Source organism: Conger conger, chromosome 6 (genome assembly GCF_963514075.1).
Source record: "Conger conger chromosome 6, fConCon1.1, whole genome shotgun sequence".
In the NCBI taxonomy this organism is placed as follows: Eukaryota; Metazoa; Chordata; class Actinopteri; order Anguilliformes; family Congridae; genus Conger; species Conger conger.
Window position 1 is genome coordinate 17,802,535 of NC_083765.1, and position 26,423 is coordinate 17,828,957.

Here is a 26,423-nt window from a genome sequence, read left to right on the forward strand (position 1 = left end):
AGCATGTAATCTATGTTCACTTTCCACCCATGTTCACTTTCCCTCCTCTCCCCATGTCAGCTAATTCCTTTTTATAAATGTCTCAATTAGAGCCTCATATGTACAATTAGCCACTTGGCTGTGCTGTCGGAAGGCCTATGGGGACCCCTGGAGGAGGATAGCCATTGAAATACAACTTTAAATTCGTGCAGGTCACACAATAGATAAACTGGTGGCCCTAATTGCAAGGTATTAAATGCATTTTCCACTAATATTTAATCAAAGAGCAAAGAATTCCATGTGGTGTACTTTATAACCCCTTTGCTGCAACACTTCATTGTGAGGTTAATGTCATGCAGAGTACCACTTCTGCTAGGGGCTGATTGTTTTGGGGCTCAGCAATGAACTACCTTCATGAACGGAGAGCCAACTGACACACCCCCTGGCGACACGCGGTTCATTTGCAATTTGGGTGGGACGATTAAACTTTGCTCTGTGAATGCGCAAAACGGAGGGGTACTTTGTATACTGATTATGGTGCGATTTATGATATTACCTCAGTACCATATAGGCACCAATACCATAGCCTGAATTGTACAACAATCCAAAGAAACATGGTATCTTTACAAAAGAGCCCAAACTGTGTCACGTGACCGTTAAACCAATCAAAAAAGAGTGGAATGCTGTGACGTTATAGGGGGCAGCGGCTCAGCCGTGCGCATCTCGGAAGTAGCTGCAAAAAAAAATAATCATATGATTCGGAATAGTGTGTGAAAAGAATAAAACGATAGCTAACCTCTGGGAATTGGTACACGGTTATTCATCGAACAGAATGATATGGTAAAGAACAACATGCGTTTGACTACCATTTGTTATTTTGCCAAACACGTGTTTTACTGTGAACTTAATATTTATCCTGCAATTAAGTTAGCAACAGCTAGCTAACTTTTGCATTCTAATGTGTCGGTTTATTTAACTTTCCTTTTAACCGCTGTTATCTCTGAGCGATAACCAATTAGGCTAAATAGCTGGCTTCTAACGTTATCTAAAAGCTTAGTTACCAGCTGATGAACTACTTCTTCATAGCCTAACGTTACATTGACCGTGGTCTCGTATCAGCTAGCTGACTCGCATTAACAAACTTAAGTCACGATGATTGTCAAAACTGCAGTTACTGATCTTACGTGAAAATGGAAGACCATTTATAGATCAATACTGTTAGCGAGGTGTTATACATTCTGTGGCTTGATCGGGGTTTTGGCTAGCTATTATTCATATTTGCTAATAGAATATATAATGCTAGTTTAGGTAACTAGCTGACACTATCAACTAAATTGCTAACTAGTAACTAAGACTATGACAAAAGGTTGTAGACATTAGCAAGTTATGTTAGCTGGCCAATTCAGTTAACGTTAGTTTGCTGCTGTTAAAGTTTGGCTTGAATTATTTTGCTGGCCTAGTTAGCATTGTTATTACAAAATTAGTTTGTCCTAACCGTTTTCTCAATCGTAACAAGGAAGGGTTGATATTTCTAAACAAACTTAAAAAGAACGGTGGTTATCATTTCCCTATTATCCTTGCTGGCAGTTTTTTATTGCAGATGGAGCCAATTCGTGGGTCAGTAAAATAAGGAGCTACACGTGATCTTGTGTGTAACCTTTTACTCAAGATAGCACTGGGCGCTGTTTCTTTTCAATTATTTTGAAAATTACTTTTATGTTTTAACATTATTGTTCTCTTAAATGCTAGTTAATGTGCAACGTCCTTTGCCCCAGACATGGAGGAGATAAGGGTATCTCCTGACTACAACTGGTTCAGAAGCACTGTTCCACTGAGGAGAGTAAGTTTTAAAGGGTCTTTTCTTGACATTAGCAAATAGATTAAAGCAGGCAATAGGGTGATATTGTCCTGGGTTTTCATTTAAGACTGCACAACATGTTTTATATACTTGCATATGTTATAGTCCTGCTCTGTCCCTGTCATACTGATCTTCATACATGGGCAATTTGTTTTAGAATAATTAGCATTATTGTACAACAATTGCTATTGGTCAATTGGGGTTGGGGGGCTTTGGCCTACTGGGTAATTCCATGTCAATTCAATACATATAGGAAACCCCTGGAACCAAAAGGTTACAATGTCAGTACCATCTCTAGAAAATTAGGTCTTGGATATTTTGAGTCATTATCTGAAGCAGCATCACACGGTTTTGGATCACTAATTCCTGGTTTTCCACCCTCCCTCTGGGAGTCAGTTGTGAAGACAGTCTGGTCAATCTGTAACACAAATTACCCAGGAGAAAAGGAAACCAGGGTTACAGTGCCAGATTTTGAAATGTACATAAAGAACCATTTCTCTATGACCTACAGCAATGGAGTAGCATAAACTAAGTCATGGAGTCATATCTCCCAGATGATCAATCTGCGATGAATGTAATTTTGGTTCCAGGGGTTCCTTATAAGGCCAAATCATGAAATCAGCATGCAATTCAAATGTATTAACGATGCGGTCCAAAAGTGTGTTGCGTCGACATGGAATTACCCTACCCTACTCTACTTCCTAATGTTTTCCTCCATTCCTCATGCTCTAGCCTTGGTGTGCTATGTTACTTCATTGGTGATGAGTGGTTTAACTCTATTTGCCCATAGATAATTGTGGATGATGATGACAGCAAGGTTTGGTCTCTCTATGATGCTGGACCCAAAAGCATCAGATGCCCCATCATCTTCCTGCCACCAGTCAGCGGGACAGCTGAAGTGTTCTTTCAGCAGCTTCTGGCCCTGACAGGCTGGGGATACAGGGTCATCTCGGTGAGCGCTGCTCTCAAGCCCCGCTGCACTGACAAGTTACCCTGCGTTATTAACTGGGTTGGATTTGAATCGCAGTTTAGACCCGTGGCAACAACTTTATGAAGGTTGTGAATGTAACTGCGCCGAATGTAAGAATTTGTTACTTTTGGTGAAGCAATGTTGCCTACATTCCACTCCTGAAAGGATAATTCATAACTGGTGCTCTGCTAATAATGTAAAGAACAGTTTCGCAGGAAATGAATTTTCATGTCAAGAAAGGATTTGGATTATTTGGATAATATTTTGTAGCATACCATTAATGGCGAATTCGTCAGGGAGTATTATCACAGGTTGTCCAACTTGATAATGTAAAGCCAGGCTCACTCGCCCTACTTTCCTCCCTTCTTTCAGGTGCAGTATCCAGTTTACTGGGACCTGCTGGAATTTTGTGATGGTTTCAGGAAGCTACTCGATCACTTGCAGCTAGACAAGGTTTCATGTTTAGACTTGAATTTGTATTTATTTATTTATTTTTGTGATTGTGCAGGCCTTAGGTCATTTTATAATCCATTGCAAACTGCATAGGGCCATTCCATTAAAATATAATTTTGTTTTGGACTAGGCGTAATCTGTCAGCAGAACTGGCCTTGATGCAACTTGGTGTATTTCAATAAATAGCTACTAACTTGTCATTTTACATTTTTACTGTCAAAGGTCCACCTCTTTGGTGCTTCTTTAGGAGGTTTTTTGGCCCAGAAGTTTGCGGAGTGCACGCACAAATCCCCCAGAGTGCACTCTCTTATGCTGTGTAATTCTTTTAGTGACACATCCATCTTTAACCAGACATGGACAGCAAACAGGTAAAATGAAGTGTTTGTGTGTCTGTCTGTCTCTGTCTGTCTGTCTGTCTGTCTGTGCACATATGTGCAAGTATATAGTGGGATCCAAAATTATTGGATAAAATTTAATTGAAGAAAAAAGGCACTACACTGATAATTAATCTCTACTCTTTTGTTAACCACAGGCGAAAGGAACAATATTTTTTCCATTCCATTACTATACTGGAGTATAAAAATTAGCTAACAAGCCTGCAAAAACCCTTTGTCATCCATCCGTCAATGCAAAAGAGGCAGACGGCAATTGACATTCACAAGTCTGGTAAACAAAAAATGCATAAATGGTTAAACATACACTTAGCATTGTAAGGACAATAATAAAAGCATGTAAAGTGTAATGCATGCAAACTTGCCCGGAAGAGAATGCAAGTGTATGACGGTGAAGATGATTGTGAGGAGGGAGGCCATACGTAACCCAAGGGTTGCGGTTCAAGAATTGCAGAGAGTGGTTTCATCTTGAGGTCACCAAGATGAAAAAAATAAAATACCGCCTCCATACCAACAAACTCTTTGGAAGGGTGGCATGCCCTTACTGAGTACAAGAAACAAAACCAAGCATCTGGAGTTTGCCAACCGTCATTTAAATTATACCTATAAATATTTTATGTTATTTGAAACTTTGTAATGTCTTAATTTCAGCAAATTTGGGAATGTCAATCATTTAATAGTTGTATACATTGTTTATTTGTTAATACAGTTTTTGGCTCATGCCTGCCTTCATGTTAAAGAAGATTGTCCTTGGCAATTTTGCAAAAGGGCCTGTTGATCCAAAAATGGCAGATGCTATTGATTTCATGGTTGATCGGGTAAGAGATGGTTTAATGATTTCTGTGATCTGATGCAATATCTTTCAGAAATGTGCCATTGATGTAACCAATTTCACACGTATATACATTTTTATTGTTCTTCACTTAACAAGGATGGCACCAGTCAAAGTGAATAATGATTGAAATCTGTGATTATTACTGTGGGAGGGATGATCTTCAGTTGAGGATTACGGGTAATGAGGACCACTTGCATGTGAGGCAGAGGGTGTGCAAACATTTTACGACTGATTTGTTGACAAAATGCATGTTCTCCCCTGTTGCTTCGGAACCAGCTGGAGAGCCTGAACCAGAGTGAGCTGGCCTCCAGACTGACACTGAATTGTCAGAATTCCTATGTGGAGCCACACAAAATAAAAGATGTCACCGTGACTATTATTGATGTAAGACCAATGTTATTTTTGTTAAGCCATTGTCAATATGCAGCTTGCAGGCATAACATTCGTTGTGATTGGATTAGTCTAGCTACAAGACACTAAGTCTTATTTTATTCATTATGCCTGATGCTACATTCTTATTTTCTTGTGTATTTGGCTGTGTGTGTCTTTTAAGGTATTTGATCAGAGTGCGCTTTCACATGAAGCAAAAGAGGAAATGTATAAACTCTATCCAAATGCCAGACGAGCTCATCTGAAAACTGGAGGAAACTTCCCCTACCTTTGCAGAAGCGCCGAGGTCAATCTTTACGTACAAGTGAGTTTTCTGTGTTCCTTACTTCCTTTGGAATCCGCATCATGTATTTTGCACACCATGTCAGACAAGGAAGGCTTGGCTTTTTCAGACTGTTTTAACGTCTGCTTTATGTGTGCTTATTTTTCCCCGTCAGTAGCTCAATGCAGTAGCACATAATCATCTTTCCTGGGATTATAAAGCGTTTGTATCGTTCCACAGATTCACTTGCGGCAGTTTCACGGCACAAGGTATGCAGCCATTAACCCGGCCATGGTCAGTGCAGAGGAGCTGGAGGTGCACAAGATCAGCTTAGGCAACAGCACACGCAGCGAGGAAGACCAATAGATGAAGACCATGGATGAAGATCCATGTCCTCTCCCTGGTCTGGCTCATACACAGAGCTGGTGGCACATTTTCCTCGGCCCCAACAGACTCACAGAATATTTAATACAGATCTAATCACTGTGGAGGGTTGGCATTGTGATGGGAGCGAGGCTTTGTGAACCCTATAATGTATGTTAAATGATTGACCCCTACGAACCGGTCATTGCTCCCTGCAGCAAAGTATGATCTGTTCAAAATCAGTTTGACACACAAACATTTCACATCTACTTTGGGGTACATAAAGCTTCCTGGTTCAATCAATATTAAAATATTGACCAATCAGCATTTCAGATGGAGATCTTTTGGTCTCAAGGGTTTTTGTTTGTTTGTTTATTTTTATTATTATTTTTTACAAAGATTTCTAAATACAGTTAAAGGTACAATAGGTAATTTCACACTTCTAATGGTCAAGAGAGAAATTGCAGCAACAAACAAGCTCAAACCACAACACTGTTTATCCCACCTCTTCTCTGTGAACGCGCTGATGTTGAAACGCCATTGGTTGTAGCAATTAGAACCAATTTTCAACCATTGAGCTTCAATTACTGTACAGTTATACAATGTTTTGGTACAGAGTGCCGACCCGTCAAATGTATATTTTGAAACCCAAATTTAAGGACTATAAACGCAGACAGAGGGTGAGCCAACATGTCAGTGAGCCTTTTTCAGTGATAGGAATGGAATGGTCTTCAATGTTTTTACACAAAAATCTTACCTATTGTACCTTTAACGCAATAACTACAGAACATATTTCAGCATATTTTAGTAATTGCTACTGTAAATAATTATACATTGGTTTTGTGGCTTTGTTTAAAAAAAGAAGGAAAAACTTACGTATGAGGCCATGTTTGTACCCTTTTGCCTTATAATTCTAATCCTTCATACTCAATTGGACTTTGTACTCTGTCACTTAAGTCATTGTTTCTTCCTGGTCTACAAGTTTTTATTCCAGCACTTTGGTTGTGAGAAATGATTCCTGCACTGATAAATCCAGCTAAATTATCTCCTGATGTTTCTAGGAGTATGAGATTGAGAATTGTGTATACAGAATTGTTTTTTTGTTTTTTTTTGAGGAAAATCAGTTTCACAGATTTGATTAAAAACTTGGATATCCACACCACAGTCTCAGAGGTGATCATTGTGAGTGAGGTCTTTTAAACAATGTGTAGAAGGAAGGGAGTCAATTCCATCACTGTGTCTGTTTGTACTGGATATATCACAGGACATACAGTTGTTAAAAATTACCCTTAATCACCTGTGATAAAAATGGAAGAAGCGAAAACGCTGCAGATAATAAACATCACAGATAATGATCTATAACTCATGTTCTAAAATACTATTTATTTTATAAACCATATACTTTTATTTCAATACAATGACTCATGTCAAGGTTTTTTTTATTTTTTATTCTGTAGTCTCATTTGTTTCTTAAAACCGTAGGTGTCAAAATCATTGGCAGCCCTAACAATTATTGTAAATCAAATCAAAGTAAAATTTGCAATGAAATTAACTACCTGTTTCACTTGAGTATAAAAATGAGGTAACACGCATGCAAACTCAGCATAGGAAAAGCCAAGAACTGTCAATTCCAAAGGGACAGATGGTAAATTGACCTTCGCAAGTTTGGTAATGGGTATCAAAAGAAATACATAAATTGTTTAACTTAGCACAGTAAAGGCCATAATAAATAAAAATTTAAAAAAATTAATTTTGCAATTGCAAACTTTCCAGAAAGGGGATTGTCCCAACAGGCAGTGAATAAGATGGCAATGGAGGCAATAAGGAACCCAAGGGTCACAATTTGTCTTTGGGTCACCGAGTCCCATGAAGAACCTTAAAATACCACCTATGGATAATTCAACAAACTGCCCGGAAATCTTGTCAGAAAATCTGCTTGTGCTTGGAAGCTGAGACTTGGTCGTAGGTGAATTTTCCAGCAGGTCAATGACTTGAAACATACATCAAAATCCACACAGAAATGGTTAAGTGAAAACAATATCCATGTTCAATGGCCATCTATGTCTCCAGACTTAAATCCCATCGAAAAGCTGTGGTCTGAACTGAAGAAGGCAGTCTATAAGCTTGAAAAGTTCTCCATAGAGCAGGGGAGCACAACTCCAGTCCTGGAGGGTGAGTCTGCATGCAGGTTTTTGTTCCAACCAATTACCTTAGTTTGTTTTCTGACAATTCTATAAACTTTGCTGGTTCACTCTTTTACTGACGCATAGCAACATCTTTAGGATAGACGTGCAGTCGGTGTCTGGGCCTGCCTATTCCCTAATTCAGACATATGCGGTATAGTGGCTGACTTGAAGCCTCTAACTATCCTAAACACTACATTTTAACTTTTCTTTGAAAAAAAAGAATTTACTTTTTATATTTAAATTTATATTCATCAAGCCTCATTCTGAATACCACTGGAGACACTGGTGCCACTCAGTGCACAAAAATAAATTTTATTCAACTGAAATCCTTTGTTGGGACAATCCTTGCTTGTCACAGAAAGGACATGTATTTGTCTCCATTAAACCTGCTAATATTAAAATGGTGTGTTAAAAAATGTCATGTTTATACATTTATAAAAACATTTATTGCATTGAAACCCTGTGAAAATATGACATCAAATTTTGGTAGAATTGTGTGTAGAATGGGTGTACTGTATCTTATATATAATTGTGCTGCATAGACTAATTTAATTTAATCAGGTACTCACATGAGATTACAGGTAGGGTAGACAGTAGTCAGTGCTGAAGAATGCAGATACAGGTGGAAATGTTAGGGGTGTAAGGCTAAAGGATTTGTCAGCATCCAGTTATTTTGCTCATTTAAAACATTAAACAAATTACAGGATTAAAAAGAAAGGCTGCTCCACTTAAGCTGACGTTCTTCAGTGTCAGACGGAGCAAAACATTGGTTAAAAAAAAGTTCTAAAACAGTCTTCTGGAGAAGGCCAGAGCAAAGCCTGTGACCAAGAGTAAGAAAATAAACTAAACACTATAGACAAATGCATTCCTTGTCTTTGTAGAAAATGTGCTTATACAGTGTACAGTGAGTAGTGCCCATGGAATGGCGCATATAGTAGTAGCCCTTTCAGATGGAGATTCGGAGGACTCAGTGGACAATTCCACTTCAACGGCACTGTTTATTTCTGTTAGAATCTTTCCTTCTTTTGGCTCTCCGTTGAAATTCCTGTAATGCTCTTCCAAGAAAGGCCACTGAACTTCGAGAAAACTGGTATACAATTAAGTTTTCATCCTGGTATTCAGAACTTTTATTTAAACTACAGTCGTTTTGTTGTTTTCCCTCTGAAAGTTAAGTGACATAAGAGCTATGGTCATTGGTTCATGAAGCAGCCCTCTGTGTCGGTAGGGAACTCTCGCTCACATGATTGAGCATTTCTTTGGGGAGTTTAAATCTGCATTGGCCTTCTGCCGTATGCTTTCTGTTGGAAAAAAGGATAGAGGAACCAGAAGGTTATATATAACTATATATAACTATACTCAGTCAGAAAAATCTCCCACAATAGCCCCCCTCCACTGATCGGACTGCATGATTTTGTAGGCTTTTCTGTGTTTTTTGTAGCAGACTGCCTGTAAGAAATCCCACCAAAAGCAGCTCATGTGACTAGCTGATCACTTACCTGCTAAATCTCTTCTGGAGATCCCCACTAGACCCTCATACAAGCCCTTGATGGGATTCTCCCCAGCCATTATCACACCATGCAGCCATACCAGAAGCATACGGTGGCCATGCTCCTTGTAGCTTTTTGAGCCTGTAAATGATAAACAATATCACTGTGAAATCACTGTATCACTGAAATCTATTTCCTATATCAGAGAGTCCACTCAATCTGCACTGACCACTGCTGGTGTTCTTTACAGAAACCCATTCAACCGGGATATTCAAAATTCATCACTACAGAAACCACTACAACTGTCTTTAATAAAAATAAAATATTTTAATCCTGGAATAGCAATCAGCTATTGATGTATCATTTGTTCAAATAGCAATTCTTATATATGAACTTCCTGGTTTGATATCATTTACAACTAGCAGTGTCAGTGAGCTAAAATTGGCTGATTTAGCTGAATTGGCTGTATTCTGCTCCTACTACTGAAAGTCATTAGTAACTGGTATTCACTGGCAAGATCATTACAAATGTATGGCACAAATACTTTGAAAGTAAATTCTTAATTAGTACTCCTCCCCCTGCAATGATATCTTCAATGTACCTAATTTCCATGGAAATTTGATAACTGCCAATAATAGTAACTATTGACTCAAACATTTATTCTTATAATTTGATATGTTCTGTCTTATCTGCATTCCAAATAGGCTATCCCACATATTGCATCTCTGATAATGTCACTGGGATATATACTCAGTGAGCACTTTATTAGGTATTTATTAGACTTATTTTTTAGACTAAGTCTTCTGTTACTGTAGCCCCACATAGAGGTTTGACGTGTTTTCCTGCATAGTAGCTGAAACTCTTGACCATGTCTGCATGCTTTTATGCATTTAGGTTGATTAAATAACATGATTGGTTGATTAAATATTTGCAACAAGCCAGTGTAAATGCCTACCTAATAAATTGCTCACTGAGTGTATATGAGAGTCTACTAAAAGAATACATAGTATGAATAGGAAATAACAGGGACAGTAATAACAGTAATAGCAGGACTGACTGTTGAAATGACTGCTTAACTGTATCTGCACTGCCTGTCGTGGTGAGCTCTGACCTGTCCACTGCTGCTCTATGGCCCTAATATGTGCTTCTGTGAACCTCCAGAACTGGGCCAGCTGCTTCCACTCGCAGGGCTTCAGGTACTTGGTTGCCAGCCTCCACAGGACAGAGCGGATGTGCTGTGTCTCCAGGTGGTGATCCTGCTTGAAGCTCAGGTGTCTGCCCTCCCAGGAGTCCGAGTCACTGTTCATGTTGTCCTTCGCAGGCAGAGTCAGAAGATTAGTCAGTGGGTGAATTGTGAACTTTTGCAAGATTTTATAGTGTGTGCTGGGAGTGATACCTTTTCCCACTTATAAAACCTATCAGCTTTGATGATCATGTCCACTAAGTTGACGTGGTTTCCTCTAGCAGCTACGTCCAATGACGTCTTTCCTTGCTAAAATAAATGGGAAAATATTCATGAAGACCAATGCATCAGAGTACTATTAAGCTGGGGCATTAGAGAGCAGAACCAATAATAGTAACATATAATACTGACCTCACAGGGTTTATGAACATGTAGTATGAAGAGGCAAAATGATCTTAAATCAGAAAATGTCTAATTTGAAGCAACCAATGGGTCATCAACAAGCATATTTATACTAGTAGGATATTATCATTGGAAATTATATTCAGTTTAGTGTAAAACGCAGTAAATAATTTACATGTGAGACTAATCCAAGTAAACATTTCCTCAGCCCCCATTCAGATGTCGGCTATGGTACCTTGTCCATCAGTTTCAAGTTGACCCCTGCAATGAGGATCATCTCAGCAATGTCCTGGCGTCCGTGCTCTGCTGCTATGTGCAGGGCCGTCTGCTGCCTCTTTGAAATGAATTCACATTAAAATATATTAGATACTTATCACCGCAAGTGAATCAGTCATCCATTTCATGGTAAATACTGTGTGTTTATCGTGGACAACTGGGTGATAAGACTAACAGTATGTGTTTGTGAGTGCATGTCTGTGTGTGTGTTTGTGAGTGTACACGTATGCAATGCAAGTGTTTTCTTTCCAAATAATAAACAAAAACTTCACTCACATTATCTGGAATGTCCATGTCACAATCTGCATCAATTAGTAGCCTCACTATCTCTAAATAGTTGTAGAACACGGCCATGTGAAGAGGTGTGGCATGTTGCTGTTTAAACAAGACAAAGTGAATTCAGACATCTTGTAGAAGCCACAGACAGTATGGGGTGATATGGATCATCCAGTACCTGTACACCAGAGCAGAGGTTCAGATAAAAGGAAATTCACCCCAGACGTGTTCTACTGCTGGCAAACACAAAGTGTCCATTCAATTCACTGAAGCTCCATACAACTGAAATTCATATCCCCAGCTTATTTCCGATATAAGTCAGCTATATTGTTGCACATTACATTTGCCTAAAGTATAATAATAATAATTTTTGCTAAAAAATAGACTTCCCCATTAACGTGTTTTCCTCTTACGGTGCCATAGACACATAACAATTTAATTTGGGAGACTAAGCCCAAGATCCATCAATGCTGTCTGCATATAGACAGATGAGTTCCCACAATCTGCATACTGTTACATATTATTATTGTGCAAATGAGCAACCCTTTGTGTTGTAGGATATGCATATGCTTCACATTGCTCCTCACTTCATCTTAGTCATACTCCAGTGTGACTGTGGAGTATCAGCAATATGTAGAATTAATTTCATAATTCATAATGCTATATTATATATATTTTTTCAATTTAGCTTATCTATTGTCTAGTGATTACTGCCTTTTAAAGCAATGGAATTTCAAGAGGGGTCGGCCTGGTGTGGCTTGTGTGATGCAGCTCAAGTACGTTAGGAAAGTAACGGCAAGCCTTTCTGGCAAATTTACGTAAAATGTAAAGAACTACCATTAGATGGCACCATAGAGTCGCTGGCATTCAGCTTTCAAAAACAAAAAGGACATAATTTCAAGTGAACCCATTGGATATACACAATGTCACACATGCTTGTTCATTAATGCTACACTACACTACCAGTTATTAAAAGATGTGTGCACTTTTGTTGAACTACTACCAACAAATGCAGAGTGCTTCTTAAGTTAAAAAACTGAAAGATCAGATAAGCTCTGTATTCACAATGACAGCAACAGAAGCTCAATTTCTATTTCAATAGAGTGGGTCAGTTCTGTTGCCTATTGCAGACGTTCTCAAACTAGGGCTAGGGACCCTTCATCTAGAATTCCATTTTAAAAAGCTACTTCTTCCATTAAAAAAAAAAAACTTCTGCAAGTGCAGCTGGACAGGGTGTCACCTTGGCTGGGCAAAGGGTAACAAAGGGCCAATCTGATCTGACCTGAAATTTCTTCACTATACCACTAAACGGTTCCAGTAAAGGTGAAGGGTCATGCATAAGGTGGATTGCAGCTTTGATTGGCCTTCAGGGAGCTGCAACTTGTGATCACGGAGCAAGTGGACAGAACTCAACGTGACTAAGCTGGTTCCACAGCCCCCCAAGGACTGTACATGATTTAGTACAAGGGATAGAAGACAAATGGATTCAATAGTCTTCGCCCTCAGCTGCGAGGCAGGTGCATCCCGCTCGAACACCTCATCCTTCATTTTCTGAGCAAAAAGAGCCCACACATTAATAAGAGTCAAGCAGCACTGTTTTTTCCCTTCATGCTTGCGAGGATGGGTTGCAGCATCACTTACACTGTCCACGGCATCCATGTTGATTCCCCGGTCCACAAGCAGTCTCGCCACTTTTTCATAGCCATGCTGGGCAGCGTAATGGAGGGCATTCATATTCTTCTGCAGAAATAAAAGCCCACAGCAGATGGGGTGAGTCACTGCAAAACACATTTCATAGAGCCCCTATATAGGAGCTTTCACACAGGGACCCCAGTGTACATCATAGAGGTTTCAAAGTAATTGTCCCCATGGCTAATCCAGGTATGTTATTTTTCATAGTTTAGGAAACTAGGCCAGTTATATTAAACCTGGATTGTTAGATATAACTGGGTAGTTTATGCTTACATTACCTTTGCAAATTTGGTGGCAAGCTTACTATATGCTCAATAGTTCTTCAAATTTCTGAACCCAGACAACAGTGTATATGGTATGTTTCATGCTTTTACCATTTCTTTAAAAATCACAGAAAGGTAATTTTACATGTATATGCATGATGAAAATCTGCATGTAAATTCTTGGTAGAACTTACATTTGTTAAAGCGTTGACATCACAGCAGGACTCCAGAAGCAGCTTGACACAGTCATAATGCCCTTCATCAGCACAGAAGTGCAAGGCTGTGAGACCATCCTGTTTTGCAGATGGCAAAGTATCATCTGACCACCACGACTCCCACATGTTCAGCAAATTAAAATAATTTTGACCATATATTCTCAAAACACAAAGTAAAACTCAAAACAAACTCAATTATTTTTGTATTCATTCCATTTTTTTGTATTCATTCCAACAGTGCAATTTTCAATCACTATGGCAACTGGGTATACCATTTGAAAGCATTAAAACTCACAGTTCTATTTGTATAACCTATATTAAGATGCCATTACTGTAGCGACAACAGTTCCATAAACTGTAACATGTGGGTGGCAAAACAAGAGTGGGGGGACCTTGTCTTCTCTGCATTTTGTAAATGCATATACTACACAAAATAAGGTAATGTCAGTGTCCTTTTCATGCCAAGGGTCCAGCGAACCAAATGCATAATAATGCTATGCAATTTATACTTGGTTGCATATCCTTTGCATGCCATGACTTCCTGATGTCAGTGATCTATCAATATCATAAAAGTTTGGATATTGTATTTTCAGGTTGTCCTACAAGCGGTACTAAAGCTCTTTACATTTGAATGGATCTCTATGGGAACTGGGGGGTGGGACTCGATTCAGCTGTAAATTATGCTGATACAGTATAGAATACATTTGTTGGCTGAGTGGTTTTAAGTCGTAAAGGGTCCAAGGTATGAAATGAGCCTCAAACCATCATGCTGTTGTCAGATATGCAGCAGATATGGATGGATCACATCAAGGGTTGTTTCTCCTGAATAATCTTTTCATTGGGCTTCAGTATTACAATTATTCAGGAGAAATAACCGTAGCATGACAGTTTGTCTCATTTGATACCTTAAACCCTGGATGACTTAAAGCCATTTAGCCAAGAAATGTGTTCTATGCTGCATCAGCATAATTTACAGCTGAATCTAGTCCCAGCCCCCAATTCCCATAAAGATCCATTCAAATGCAAAAGGTTTTAGTATTGCTTGTAGGGCAACCTGAAAATAATATATCCACACAGATGGTGTTGATAGGTCAGGAAGTCATGGCATGCAAAGGCTATGCAACCTAGAATAAAAAATATATAATTTAATCTATGATTATGTTAATTTGTCCAATTATTTTTCAGACCCTAAAATTGGGGGGACTATGTATAAAAAGGGCTGTAATTCCTATACCGTTCACCCGATTTAGATGCAAATACCCTCAAATTCATTATTTACTTCCAACTCCAATATCCTGTGTAGACAGCTAAAATAACAATAACTTTGCCAAAGCCCAACTATTTATAGACCTGACTGTAAATTATGTCTCAGAAGTTCTTTTGGCAACATGGTGTTTTTAGTTGGAAGACCAAATTCTCAGGAGGACTGTGTAAATAATGCAATGTGAACATACAATAATGGCAAATACAGTCAGAAAACCCACTGAAATATGATAACCGAAATGCAGGACAAATTTAGATTTTCTCAGAATAAGTCAGGAGACTCATGTCATGTAAATAGGGGTTGAAATATGGGGCTGTACCAGGAAAAATGGCATGTCTGGTCACCCTAGTTTTTTGTCATACATCTAAAATAAGTTGTAAAATCAATACCATAAATTTAATTCTTGCCAGCTGCAGCCTAAATAAAATGCACTCTCAGTTGAGTGGCTCTCATTTTACAATTATAGCACAGTGGAGAGTGCAAGATTTGGACAAATCCCCTCAGGCAGAAATGAAAAAGAATAGAGCCCGCCACTCACAATGTTTTTCTCATTGATGTCCACGCCTGTCTCTAGAATCTTCTGTAGCACCTTGTCATGTCCGTGCTTCGCAGCTAAATGCAGTGCAGTGTTCAGCTCCTGTGTGAAAGCATCAGGGAACATTGCTACGTTATTATCCTGTTCATCTCATACACTCCTGCCTGTTTCTCTCCCCCATTACTCTCCCTAGTCACGCTGGCCTCAAGACAACATGGTGTACATTTGAAAGAAGTATTTACATTTAAAAATAAATTAATAAAATAAGTATTATTTCTTCTTTGAGATTTGGAATCACAGAATGTCTATTTAATCAGGGCTGTTACATCCACACACATGCAAGGACCACTGAGGCTGGAGTAGGGGTACTCCTCTGATTCACTTGCCGGTTAATCTATTTTACATTAATCTTTGTGAGAGTGTGATACAGAGGGATATTGAGGTTTTTTTCACACGTTAATAAAGGTAGGTGAAACACTGCACCATCAAAATCAATAACAGCAAAGAACTCACACACCACCTATCACCTTAAGACAAACGGTCAGAAACTTCTCCTTTGTCTGGAGCAAGGGCGGGGCAGGGGGTGGGGTTACCTTGTCTTTGAGGCCATGGCCACAGCCGAATCCGATGAGGAACTCCACTACCTCCAGCTGTCCGTACTCTGCTGCCAGGTGAAGCGCTGTCCTGTCGGACTGAAGGAAGGAGGAATGGAGAGGAGTACAGTCAGAGGATATGTGCATGATTAGGGTTAGGGTTAGGGTTAGGGTCAGCTGTCTGTACTCAGCCGCCAAGTGAAGCGCGGTCCTGTCGGACCGAAGAAAGGAGGAATGGAGAGGAGTACAGTCAGCGGATATGTGCATGATGAAACACTGTCAGTCCACTGAAACCCTCCTAGTGCCGATTGTGCACTGACCTATGGGGCTGCCGGATTCAAAGTCGATTTGAATGCTGACAGACTTCTGTTTTTGATTTTTAACAAATGTTCTAAAATTTCTAAAAACATGTTTTCACTTTGTTACTATGGGTTAGTGTAGATTGATGGGCAAAAATCGCAATTTGATCCATTTAGGATTAAATCTTCAACACAATAAAGTGAAGGGGTCTGAATACATTCTGAAGCCACTGTAAGTCATTCCGGATCGGAAACAACTAGAACAATGCCTTGAAAGGATGACCTACCCAGCAATGCTAAATATTCCTTCCAAGGGCCAATGAGGACATGCACACTGACAGTTGTAACTAAGCGTTATTGTTCGGTGCTCTTGACTCTTCCGGGAGAAACCCATTCATCAGTGCGCACGGGGCTATTCAGAGCCTGCATATTTCTCTCATCACAGCCTAATGCATACATTCCACTGTCAGCCACCAATCAGATTTAATGAGGCGGCTGCTGTGAGATAGGGGAGCTCAGGGTACCTTTATTATTTAATCAGTTTTATTTATCTATTCATTTATAAGCCTGTCCCCCCCCTTATACAGCTGTGACAGCAATCCTCACGTAGGGTAACTGAGGTCAGCCCTCTCTCCCTCTCCCCCTCTCCCCACCTCCATCACTCCACTGCTCCAGGTCTCAGGTAGGGAAATTACTCACAACTGTTCATCCGAGGGGCTTTTAATGTATCGCTCCCCAGCCACTAGCTATTGCCAACGCATTAATGACAGTCACAAAGAGCAGTGCTGGATCCACTGAGCAGTTTCTGTAATTGACATTATTGATTGTGCCATTCCCCTCGGTGCCTCGAGCCACCACCCCCTCCATTTTGTGTACCGAGGGTGGCGACACAATTGATCCATGCTAAGTACACAAACCCGATCCCAGCACCTCAGAGCTGTACCTGTACATCCAAAAAAAACAATAAAAATATATTTAAAAATCTTTCAAATATATTTTCAGAAAACATCCACACGATAAGCATGCCATACCTGACATAAAGAAGCTGCAGCAGAGATAGCCCAGTAAAATGGCTGTGATGTGATTTGGGAAGTGATCCATGCGGCAGGATGTCCGTTACAGCCTGTGAAATGTGAGCTGCTCTGGCTGGCTGGCTGTTTATACTGCTGCTTTCAAAGCTGTGATATCAGTCATTGTATAATAAACTTATATTATATTTATGTTCAGTGTCAGGCAGGATATAAGAGCAGTAGAGACACCCATCAGTCTGTGATTCACAGGTTCCCAGCATGAGGCCTCTTTAAGCCGGGCATGATGCGCACTTCTACTGATCGAAAGAATGAATCACTCCCATAACGAGGCATAATATGCACAATGTTGCACCTGCCGCATGGTAGAGCACAGCCAGTCTGCCTGCAGCTTCAGCCTGGCCTGGAAAGGGTTTGCACAGCTCATAATGATACCACAGGCATTGCACAGACCCACAGAGCTACCCCTGGCTTATTTGACGGTCAATCAAAATAAAAATGTGTTTTGTCATATTGACTGCTATTTCCTTTGATATGCCGATGCCAGCGTTCATCGTATAGTGCTGTGTCTCTGGAGCATACAGGGCTGTAACGATATTGCATCTTCTCTGACGGAAAGCCCCATTAAGACAGGAAGGTCCAGACCTCTGCCTCACCTTGTCCCTTTTGTCCAGCTGCACGTCCTCCAGGTCTTCCATAATGAACTCGAGCACTTTAATGTGACCCCTCTGAGCAGCACAGTGCAGGAGATTTAACCCTTTCTGAAGCAGGAGAGCAAAATTACAGTCAGGCCCCCACATGACAGAGGCTTAAAAAAGAACTAAGATTATAAATAGATCAGACAAAATGAATACACACCCACGTAATACAAGCTGACCGTTTTAATATTCTGTATTGACCGTATGCCCAGTGAGAAGTGGCTTACTTTGTTTTCACAGTTGAGCTTTGCTCCTGATGCCACCAGGATCTGGAGAATCTTGAGGTGCCCGAACCAGGAAGCCAGCAGTAGAGCATTCATACCGAACTGCAAGAAAACAACCCTCCTTATATAAGTTGAACAACCTACAACCTTGTCATGCTTTCCAATGAAGAGGGATGGGCGGCTCATTATTTCAACAGTATTGACTGATTAGTAAATACATAAATATATGCATGCAATTACATACAATGTTATTGTATCCAGCTATGAAGAACTCAGGCGTTTTAGGCATTCAAACTTAAAATGTCAGGTGATTGAGGGAAGTGCCTGGCATAAAATATTAATCAAGTTTCCCAGTAAACACTGAACTACCCTGAGGCCTTGGTCCATGGTGTGTGCCAGGGTGTGTGTGCGCGCATGTGTGTGTGTGCATGTGTATGTGTGTGTGAGAGGGGGGGGATGGGGGGGGTGGAAGAGAGAAAGGATGTCAGAAAAAGAGAGGGAGAGAAAATATGTTTGTGAACACTACGCTTGTTCCCTGCATTCCCGAGTTTCACATGCTGTACGGCCAACCCCCTGTCAGGAGCGATGGTTGTAAAGCCTTCACTCATGCATAGCACTCTCCATGACCATGCATTAACCAGTCATATCTCCACCAAGCACTCTCTATGACCATGCATTAACCAGTCATATCTCCACCAAGCACTCTCTATGACCATGCATTAACCAGTCATATCTCCACCAAGCACTCGCCATGAGCATGCATTAATCAGTCATATCTCCACCAAGCACTCTCTATGACCATGCATTAACCAGTCATATTTCCGCCAAGCACTCTCTATGACCATGCATTAACCAGTCATATCTCCACCAAGCACTCTCTATGACCATGCATTAACCAGTCATATCTCCTCCAAGTGCTCTCCATGCCCATGCATTATCCAGTCATATCTCCTCCAAGTCAACTCGTGGATGGGGCAGAGCTGGAAAAGCTAAAGAAAATGTTCAATGCAGAGCACAAAAAAGGGCAGAGTCACTGCCACCTGCATTTAAAAGCAGAATCCATGCACGTGCAAAGAGGAGTAGCTGTTCCATATAGCAGGTCGGGATTTCTGAACTGTGGTCTGAGCGATACACTTCCACAGTTCAACACCAAATGAACAGTGCTCCTGAAATTGCTTCTCTTGCCAGTTGTATACAGCGAGTTTAATTGGAGTTGTATTTCTCATCACTGAAACGTTTTGTCGTCACACTGAGTTTTTTTTCACTTGTGTCACATACACACATTTCTGAATACATTCTAGGTAATTGATTAAGACAAACCAGTTGCTCAGTTAGCTATTAATTATCTAATGAAACTTAATAAAATGAGACAGCTGCCCTACATTTAAGGGGAAAATATTAATGAAGATAAGGATGAGGCCACTGTTATCTTTCTAACACTGCATGCACCTGCAATGACCCATCAATTTTTACATATCTACCCTAAGCCAGCGCTACAATGCAATTAAAACAAATGAACCACGTTTGTTCTGAAATTAAAAGCCAACACAGTGCAAAAAAATGTCAGTCTTCACAAGTATTTCTGTCTTATAGTTAGACTTTAAATCATATTACTATTTTCTAAATGTAACAAAGGATTGCCAATGAGGTGAGACCATTTTACTTGTCAAGCAAAAAGGAACATAAAACAAGCTAATATTTTCTAATTGAGACTGAAACACCTGTTAAGACGGATTTTTTGCAGTACACGCACAGCATCTTTCTCGTGAGTGGGTTTGGGAGTCAATGGTGTAGGAAACCGTGACCCAGGGGTGGGCTGTGGGCACCTACGCTGTCCTCCTCGTCCACCTCAGTGTCGTGGTCCATCAGCAGGCGCAGAGCTTGTTCGTTTCCCATTCCTGCAGCCCAGTGCAGAGCCTTCCGGTCGATCTGGATAAGGATTACAGAAAGTCTAGGATTACTAGCGTAACAGAGCTGCAGAACAACATTACAATCAAACCAGAGCAATGACCTCAGAGGGGAAACATTAAGTAGTCAAGCAATTAATGCCAACAAAATGTTCTGTTTCTGTTTACTTAAACAGAAATGTTCTGTTTCTGTTTAAGTAAAATCAAAACATTTGCATTATGAAGTACAATTAACAACGTCTCTGTAAGTTGTCCTCCTGTCATTCCTATCAGTCCTGATTATTTTATACGAGCATCATCACTATGCTAGTATAAATTTTCCACAGGGAAAATGCCAAGTTTACACAGGGTGTGGAGAAAATCCTCCAGCAGTGTTGGTGACCTTGTGCATTTAAGTACAGGTGGAAAACAGGTGCACGATGGTTAGACTTGAAAGTCCACATTACATTAGCAAGCCATACAGCAGGGGTAGAGCAAACAATCTGCAATATATGAAAGCTGCAGTCAGATTACACATTTCCCAGGGCATGAATCTAGGGGCATGTCCTGTTTCAAAGGCAACAAGAAGTGCTTTTTTCCCCCCACTTAGCCGAAATGTGAAACTGACTTCCTGATCACGGACTTCCTGTTATATTTGCCCAAGCAAATATCTGCCAGCAGCAGTCTACCTGGGCAATGAACAAGGGCTCCACCATATTATTTTTTCCACCTTTGCAATTCTTGTCTTACAGAGTTATAGTAATACATTTAAAGATGTCAAAAGCTTACCCTTCTGCAAAGCAAAAGATCTCAGCGACTGTGGTGGTGGATTTTCTAAAGTACACAGTCCCTTTCACCTCTCTCAGTGAGTTACTGGACATTTCATTGTTTACTGTTCATTTAGATGTCTTTCAATAAATGTAATATTTGTACACACATGGCAGTAAACAGTACCTTAACTTGTGCCGATTAGTCCGATTTTAGAATAACACTTGGTGAATAAGTATAGTGCTAGAATTATAAGGAAAGCACCAAAAGGAACATGGACCCATAGATGTGTGAGAAAATGCTGTTTCTTTGCTGAAAAACTCACTTTGTTTTTGGCCTTGACGTCAACCCCTCTTTTCATCAGTTCTTGCATTTTCTCTGTGTCGTTCCTCCTTGCTGCATCATGAAACTCCTTCTCAGACCGGAGCACTGAAACAGCACACAAAACCTCAGTCTCCACCAAACAGTAATGCTCCAGCCTCCTGTCCTCTATTTACCAGACAATATATTCTGCAATAGCTGCAGGGTATTTTTTCCTCCACTGCTTGCCTGCTGTACTTTACAGCCATCTCCATCTCCACTGTCCACAACACTCACACACTAATCTGCCGTTATTCTAATGCTTCTGGCCCAAACCTAATGATGGCCATTTAAACAGTCATAACGGATTTCAATCATATTCTCCACAAGCAGTACAAGAGTTCAGAGACAGGAATTCTAACAGCTGAGGTTGAGGGTAAATTCCAGTAGTGAATGAAAATAAAAGCATTCAAAACCTCTCTTTTATGAGTTATACCCAACATGTCAAATGCTAGACTGTTTTTTTAGCAACAGTCCTGACAGCATCAGTGGATAATGGAATCATGTTTTTAAAGCTGCGGTTTCACATTTTTCTACTTTACTGTTCAGAGAAACATGATTTTAGTTTGAATACATACATCTTCAGGTTATTCGTGTGTGTCCTGCTGTGACTTAATAATTACTTGTTGATCACATTTTCCACACAAATAAACCTTGCCATTGGTATTAATACATCTTGCCTACTCAGCCACATAATTAAAGTTTGTCTTGCATTTTCAAGTTGATAAATAAGCTCAATTTATTAATAATTTCAAGTAAACCAGGGAGTGATAAATCCTGAACTTTATGAGGCGATGAGACAATGACACCTTTCGAGTATGGCACTAACTCTTACCAGCCCTGTCAAGGGAAAACCTGATTCTGGAATGCCTAGCATAATCTGATGTTAGAATAACAAAAGTTTAAATAAATAGTAAAATGATATACTTTAATTTCATGATGTATTAATAGGTAGCACATATCTTGTGTGTGATGCTTTACTCATATCACTCCAGTCTAATAATTATAATATTATTATACATATTATTATATATTACATATAGGTGGCATACACAATATAATTGATAATATACTGCAAAAAGTATTCAGTAAAAAAGGCAACACCGTTGTAGGTGGTTCATAGTGAAAAAACATTTATAAAGGAAAAGAACTGTATAACTGTATTAATCCAGTAAAAACGCAGTTTTTAGCAAATATACACCATATAGCTATACTTTAGGGTGAGGCCATAATTAACTGGAATAGAGAATAGATTAAGTGCAAAAAAAAGGCCTATTGCGATTGCATTTAAAAAGAATAATTAAAGCATCCCTTACTTTAACAAGTAATTTAAACGTGGCACATATACAAGACTTTCCAATGAACTGAGAAAATAATATTTCTGTGGCTAATTTACAGCCAACAATAATGTATGCTCCACCCAGCTGTCTATAGCAAGCTGTCTGTCTACCCATGTGGTCTAAATGATGAAATATAATTACTAGGAGTATTCAATAAACAGCACGTTTCCAGTGAAGTCAAATAAAAACCCATTTTCTAAAGTACTCTTACACGGTGTTAAGTCACACTTGCTGGCTAAATATCGTTTCTGATACAAAGCTGCACACAATCCACCTCCCAAACCTTATTGAAAAATAACGGTGTGGACTTACAAATATCAGCCTCTGACACCAGGTCGTCCTCCATTCCTCAGGTTAATTGAAAAACGCAAAATTTTAAGACAAAAGCATTGTGCTTTCAGGTTTAGGATATCCCCATTATCGCTTTATTCTGGCTGCACAAATCCAGGATACAATATTGAAGCCTACCGCTAGACTAGATGCACATCCGGGTGTTATGCGGACCTGCCCACATCCACGAGTAGTCATCTGACTCAGTAATAGCTAATAGCTGTAAATTACAGTATTTTAATAAATACCAAGGCTATCTACGAACTACTGGAACAAACATCGGACCGATTCTTTATCCCGTATAGTAGGCTATGCATTGACTGCCTGTAGCTTATTGCTTCCTACGATAAATGGGAGAACAGTTGTACACCCAAGGGTAAAAAATTCCTCAGTTCTTCAAAAATACTACCCTACACACTTGACAAGAACGATTATCTTACTGATAATCATTTTATCATTACCACCCATTCAGGCCTGTAGGCAATGCAAACTAATGGGAAAATAGTTATATCCATGGATGAACTCAATCGACGCAAAAACCATAACTGCTTTCATGTAGGCCTATTTTATTATACAGTTTAGTCATGGATGGGGCATCTTTTTTAAAGCCTTCAGCTAGTTTAAATTCAAATGTTGTGCTCTGTTCTTGCCTGTCATTACACGTCTGTAACACTGTAGCCGAAGCTATGTCCAGTAAATTATATATTAATTGACAGAATGCTTTTTTAAGGGTAGCTTTTAATATTCACAGTTGTGTTTGGAACCAGTTAAAGATAATGTATTGTTATGTATTGTGATTGTTATGTGAAATACAGTTCAGTTCTAACGACAACGAACAATGGGTGGCTGAGAGGATGCTTTCAAACGTATCCACTAGAAGGAGCTCTTCCCAAAGCTATTTAAGACGCGGCATGATATGAATCGAAGCGATAGGTGGCACCAGTAAATACTGGGTGTAACAGCGCTACTTTTGACAGCTAAATAGGAACTCTGTGCCATAAACTGTCACATGCATGCCAACATAAAAATTATAACCACAGTTGTGCCGAATATGCTTTCTTGTAAGGTAAAGGACAAGATTAAACCTGTGTGACCAGTTTAGAGGTAGGCCTAACGTAGTTAGTGGGTAATCACATTGCACAACATCCTTTGACAATTTCAAAAACCGGACCAGGTCATATTTTTGAGCATTTTGACAGTGGCCATGATCTGAGCTGCATCATGTCAAAATTATGATAGGCCTAAGGATGTGTATGGAATTTTGATAGTAGACAACAGTGCATGTAGTTTTCATAAGGCATTGTTTGCCATTTTCATAATCTGTTTGAAACGTCAGTGTGAAATGGCATGGCGTACAGCATTCATTCAGAAAAAAGCATAGTTACAAGAAGAAAGCAAAAAAATATCAAGAGCGCACAATAGCAGAAGGCTGGATAGGTGTGTTGTCACTGCCACTTTGGAGTACAATCATTGGCATCTTTCAGCTTTCTACAGTGCCGTCTTATGTTCACACAACAGATTTGGAAACAGCTTTCATCTTCAACTAGTATGTGTGAGTAAGCAACCTTAGCTTGGCAGTATTACATGACAGCTTTAAACATTTTTGTGAGGCATTAAAACAAGTCTTACTTGTGACTCATGTGCTCACCTTGACATGAGGGTCTATGGGTAATTAATGTAGCAAGATTAATGAGTTAGCTGGATAACAGCCTTCCAGTCCATATTCCAGATTTGGGATGGTTCGAGGTTGTACTCAGTGCAGTTATCCAGCTAAATCAGTAATCCTGCTTAGTGAAATACCCCCCAGACCTACAGTACTGTGCAAAAGTCTTAGGCACCTGTATAACATTCTGTACAGATAAGATTATTTCAAAAATAATTCAATGAAAGGTCCTAAATAAACATACTATACATTTTAATGTATGTACATTACATTTGAGTAATTTGGCAGTTTTACCGTTGAACCCTTCAACGTTAAAACTGCATCACTTCAGGGGGCCGCGGTGGTGCAACAGGCTAAGATGCAGCAGACTTGCGGTTGCAGTTCGCTGCAGTTGCACACCGGGGACCGGGGCTCGATTCTCGGTCCCACCAAAAGCCAAGTTTGGCCGGCTCACGTGGAGCAGCATAAATTGGCTCACTGCTCCAGGGGGAGGGACCTGGCAGGGTCAGTAGATCGCCGCACAAAAAGCACCTCGGGCGCCTCGGAATCACGGTCACCAGCATGTGGCGAGACGGCTTGAAGAAGGCATGTTGCTCTCGTAGGGCCGCCGAGGGACGGGGTGTGGGTGGTGCATCTAACACTAGCCCTAAGTGAATTAGACGCGGTACAATTGGCTACCACAAAAAAAAAAGGGAAAATATCCAGAAAAAAAAAAACTGCATCACTTCTCTGAGACAGCCAACGCCGTCCTGCAGTTATATAAGACAATCAGCAGGGAGGTTGTTCCAAGCATGTTGGATAACTTGCCACAGTTCTTCTGCAGACTTTGGTTGGCTCCTTGCTTCTGATCTCAGAGAGCATTGATCAAGTTTTTATGTAAAAAGTAGTCAATTGCTTACAGTAATATGTTACTTTTTAAAATTGAAATACAAAAATGTTTCTGTAAAATGAAATCTTTTGGAAAAATGAATATTTGGAAATCTCAAATGTGTTCTTTTATATTAATACACACACAAAAAAACCCCATATATATAATAAAGTCTAGGGTGCCTAAGACTTCTGCACAGTCCTGTACATTTCACATTTTCTAATCTGTTTGGCCTGCTTTCTCCATGTACATATTGTAAACCCATGAAACTTGGTGTTGCCATGTTACAACACTGCATGACCACTATAGCTGTGTTGCAGGCACATTGTAAAGCAATGTGGCTATGTAGAAATGAGTCTTCAAATGTTGTAACTGCTGTTACAAAATATATTTCATAAGTGGTCTGTGTTTGGAGTGACAGATTGTGTCTCATTATTCCTTTCTCTTGCTCTCTTTCTCTCTCTCTTTACTCTTCCACACAGTCAGTTGGATCGGTGGGAAATCCATCTTTTCTTTTTCTCTCTTTCTTCCAGTGTAGATGGTTGTTTTCATGTTTAGGGCAACCGTTGTGCTTAAGAACATCACCAAAACTGTAGTTTGGCAAGTATCTCGTAGCTTTGATTTAATTGCTCAGTTCCCCATGTTCTGCCGGGTAGTGGAGCATGTGTGATGGACTTAGGTATGCTGTAGGCCTTATAGACAGTGGCCCATCAGCAGCTCAGATCAAGACCAAAGTCTCTTGCAACTAATCATATTTGCTGAGGGAAACTAATAAATGTTAATGAATTTGTTTCAGAAGAAGTATAAATAAATTAAGAAGCATGTAATATAAGACCAACAGAATATACTAGAATAATGAAGGAGATTATTGGAAATTTTACACCAAAGTTAAATGTATGTGTTCCTGCAAAATGCTGTGTATATTTGCTCATAGTATCTTAAACTGTCCTTTAGAGTTGGGTCACCAGGTCTTGTGCCAGGAAAAATGAACTTACACTAGAGCTGGTTTGTCCTAGGAACTACCGCAATTTGTTTTTTTTCCTCTCCCTAACCCAGTGTGCAGGGGATACCTGCTGAACTCCTAG

The 26,423-nt window shown here is 39.8% G+C and overlaps 2 protein-coding genes across 4 annotated transcripts; one reads left to right on the forward strand and one right to left on the reverse strand.

Annotated features, from left to right (window-relative positions):
• Nucleotides 1–664: 664 nt before the first annotated feature.
• Nucleotides 665–6,661, forward strand: spg21 (SPG21 abhydrolase domain containing, maspardin). 2 transcript variants are annotated; one of them, XM_061245538.1, is made up of 9 exons: nt 665–819; nt 1,729–1,819; nt 2,628–2,789; nt 3,180–3,260; nt 3,483–3,628; nt 4,362–4,470; nt 4,764–4,871; nt 5,041–5,181; nt 5,380–6,661. In XM_061245538.1, exons 2-9 carry the CDS (start codon nt 1,757–1,759, stop codon nt 5,503–5,505), a joined length of 936 nt encoding a protein of 311 aa, XP_061101522.1. In that variant the 5' UTR covers nt 665–819; nt 1,729–1,756; the 3' UTR covers nt 5,506–6,661. The 2 variants fall into 2 exon arrangements, with proteins under 2 accessions (XP_061101522.1, XP_061101523.1); XM_061245539.1 differs by having other exon boundaries at nt 699–819; nt 1,755–1,819.
• A 204-nt stretch (nt 6,662–6,865) lies between these two features.
• ankdd1a (ankyrin repeat and death domain containing 1A) lies at nt 6,866–22,942 on the reverse strand. 2 transcript variants are annotated; one of them, XM_061246367.1, is made up of 15 exons: nt 22,790–22,942; nt 21,103–21,206; nt 19,954–20,052; nt 18,127–18,225; nt 17,858–17,962; nt 15,875–15,973; nt 15,285–15,383; nt 13,462–13,560; nt 12,954–13,052; nt 11,313–11,411; nt 10,996–11,094; nt 10,572–10,667; nt 10,287–10,488; nt 9,185–9,316; nt 6,866–8,986 (listed from the first exon to the last, which is right to left on the reverse strand). In XM_061246367.1, the coding sequence occupies exons 1-15, from the start codon at nt 22,821–22,823 to the stop codon at nt 8,925–8,927; spliced, it is 1,527 nt and encodes a 508-aa protein (XP_061102351.1). In that variant the 5' UTR covers nt 22,824–22,942; the 3' UTR covers nt 6,866–8,924. The 2 variants fall into 2 exon arrangements, with proteins under 2 accessions (XP_061102351.1, XP_061102353.1); XM_061246369.1 differs by having other exon boundaries at nt 10,253–10,488.
• Between the last annotated feature and the right edge of the window lie 3,481 nt (nt 22,943–26,423).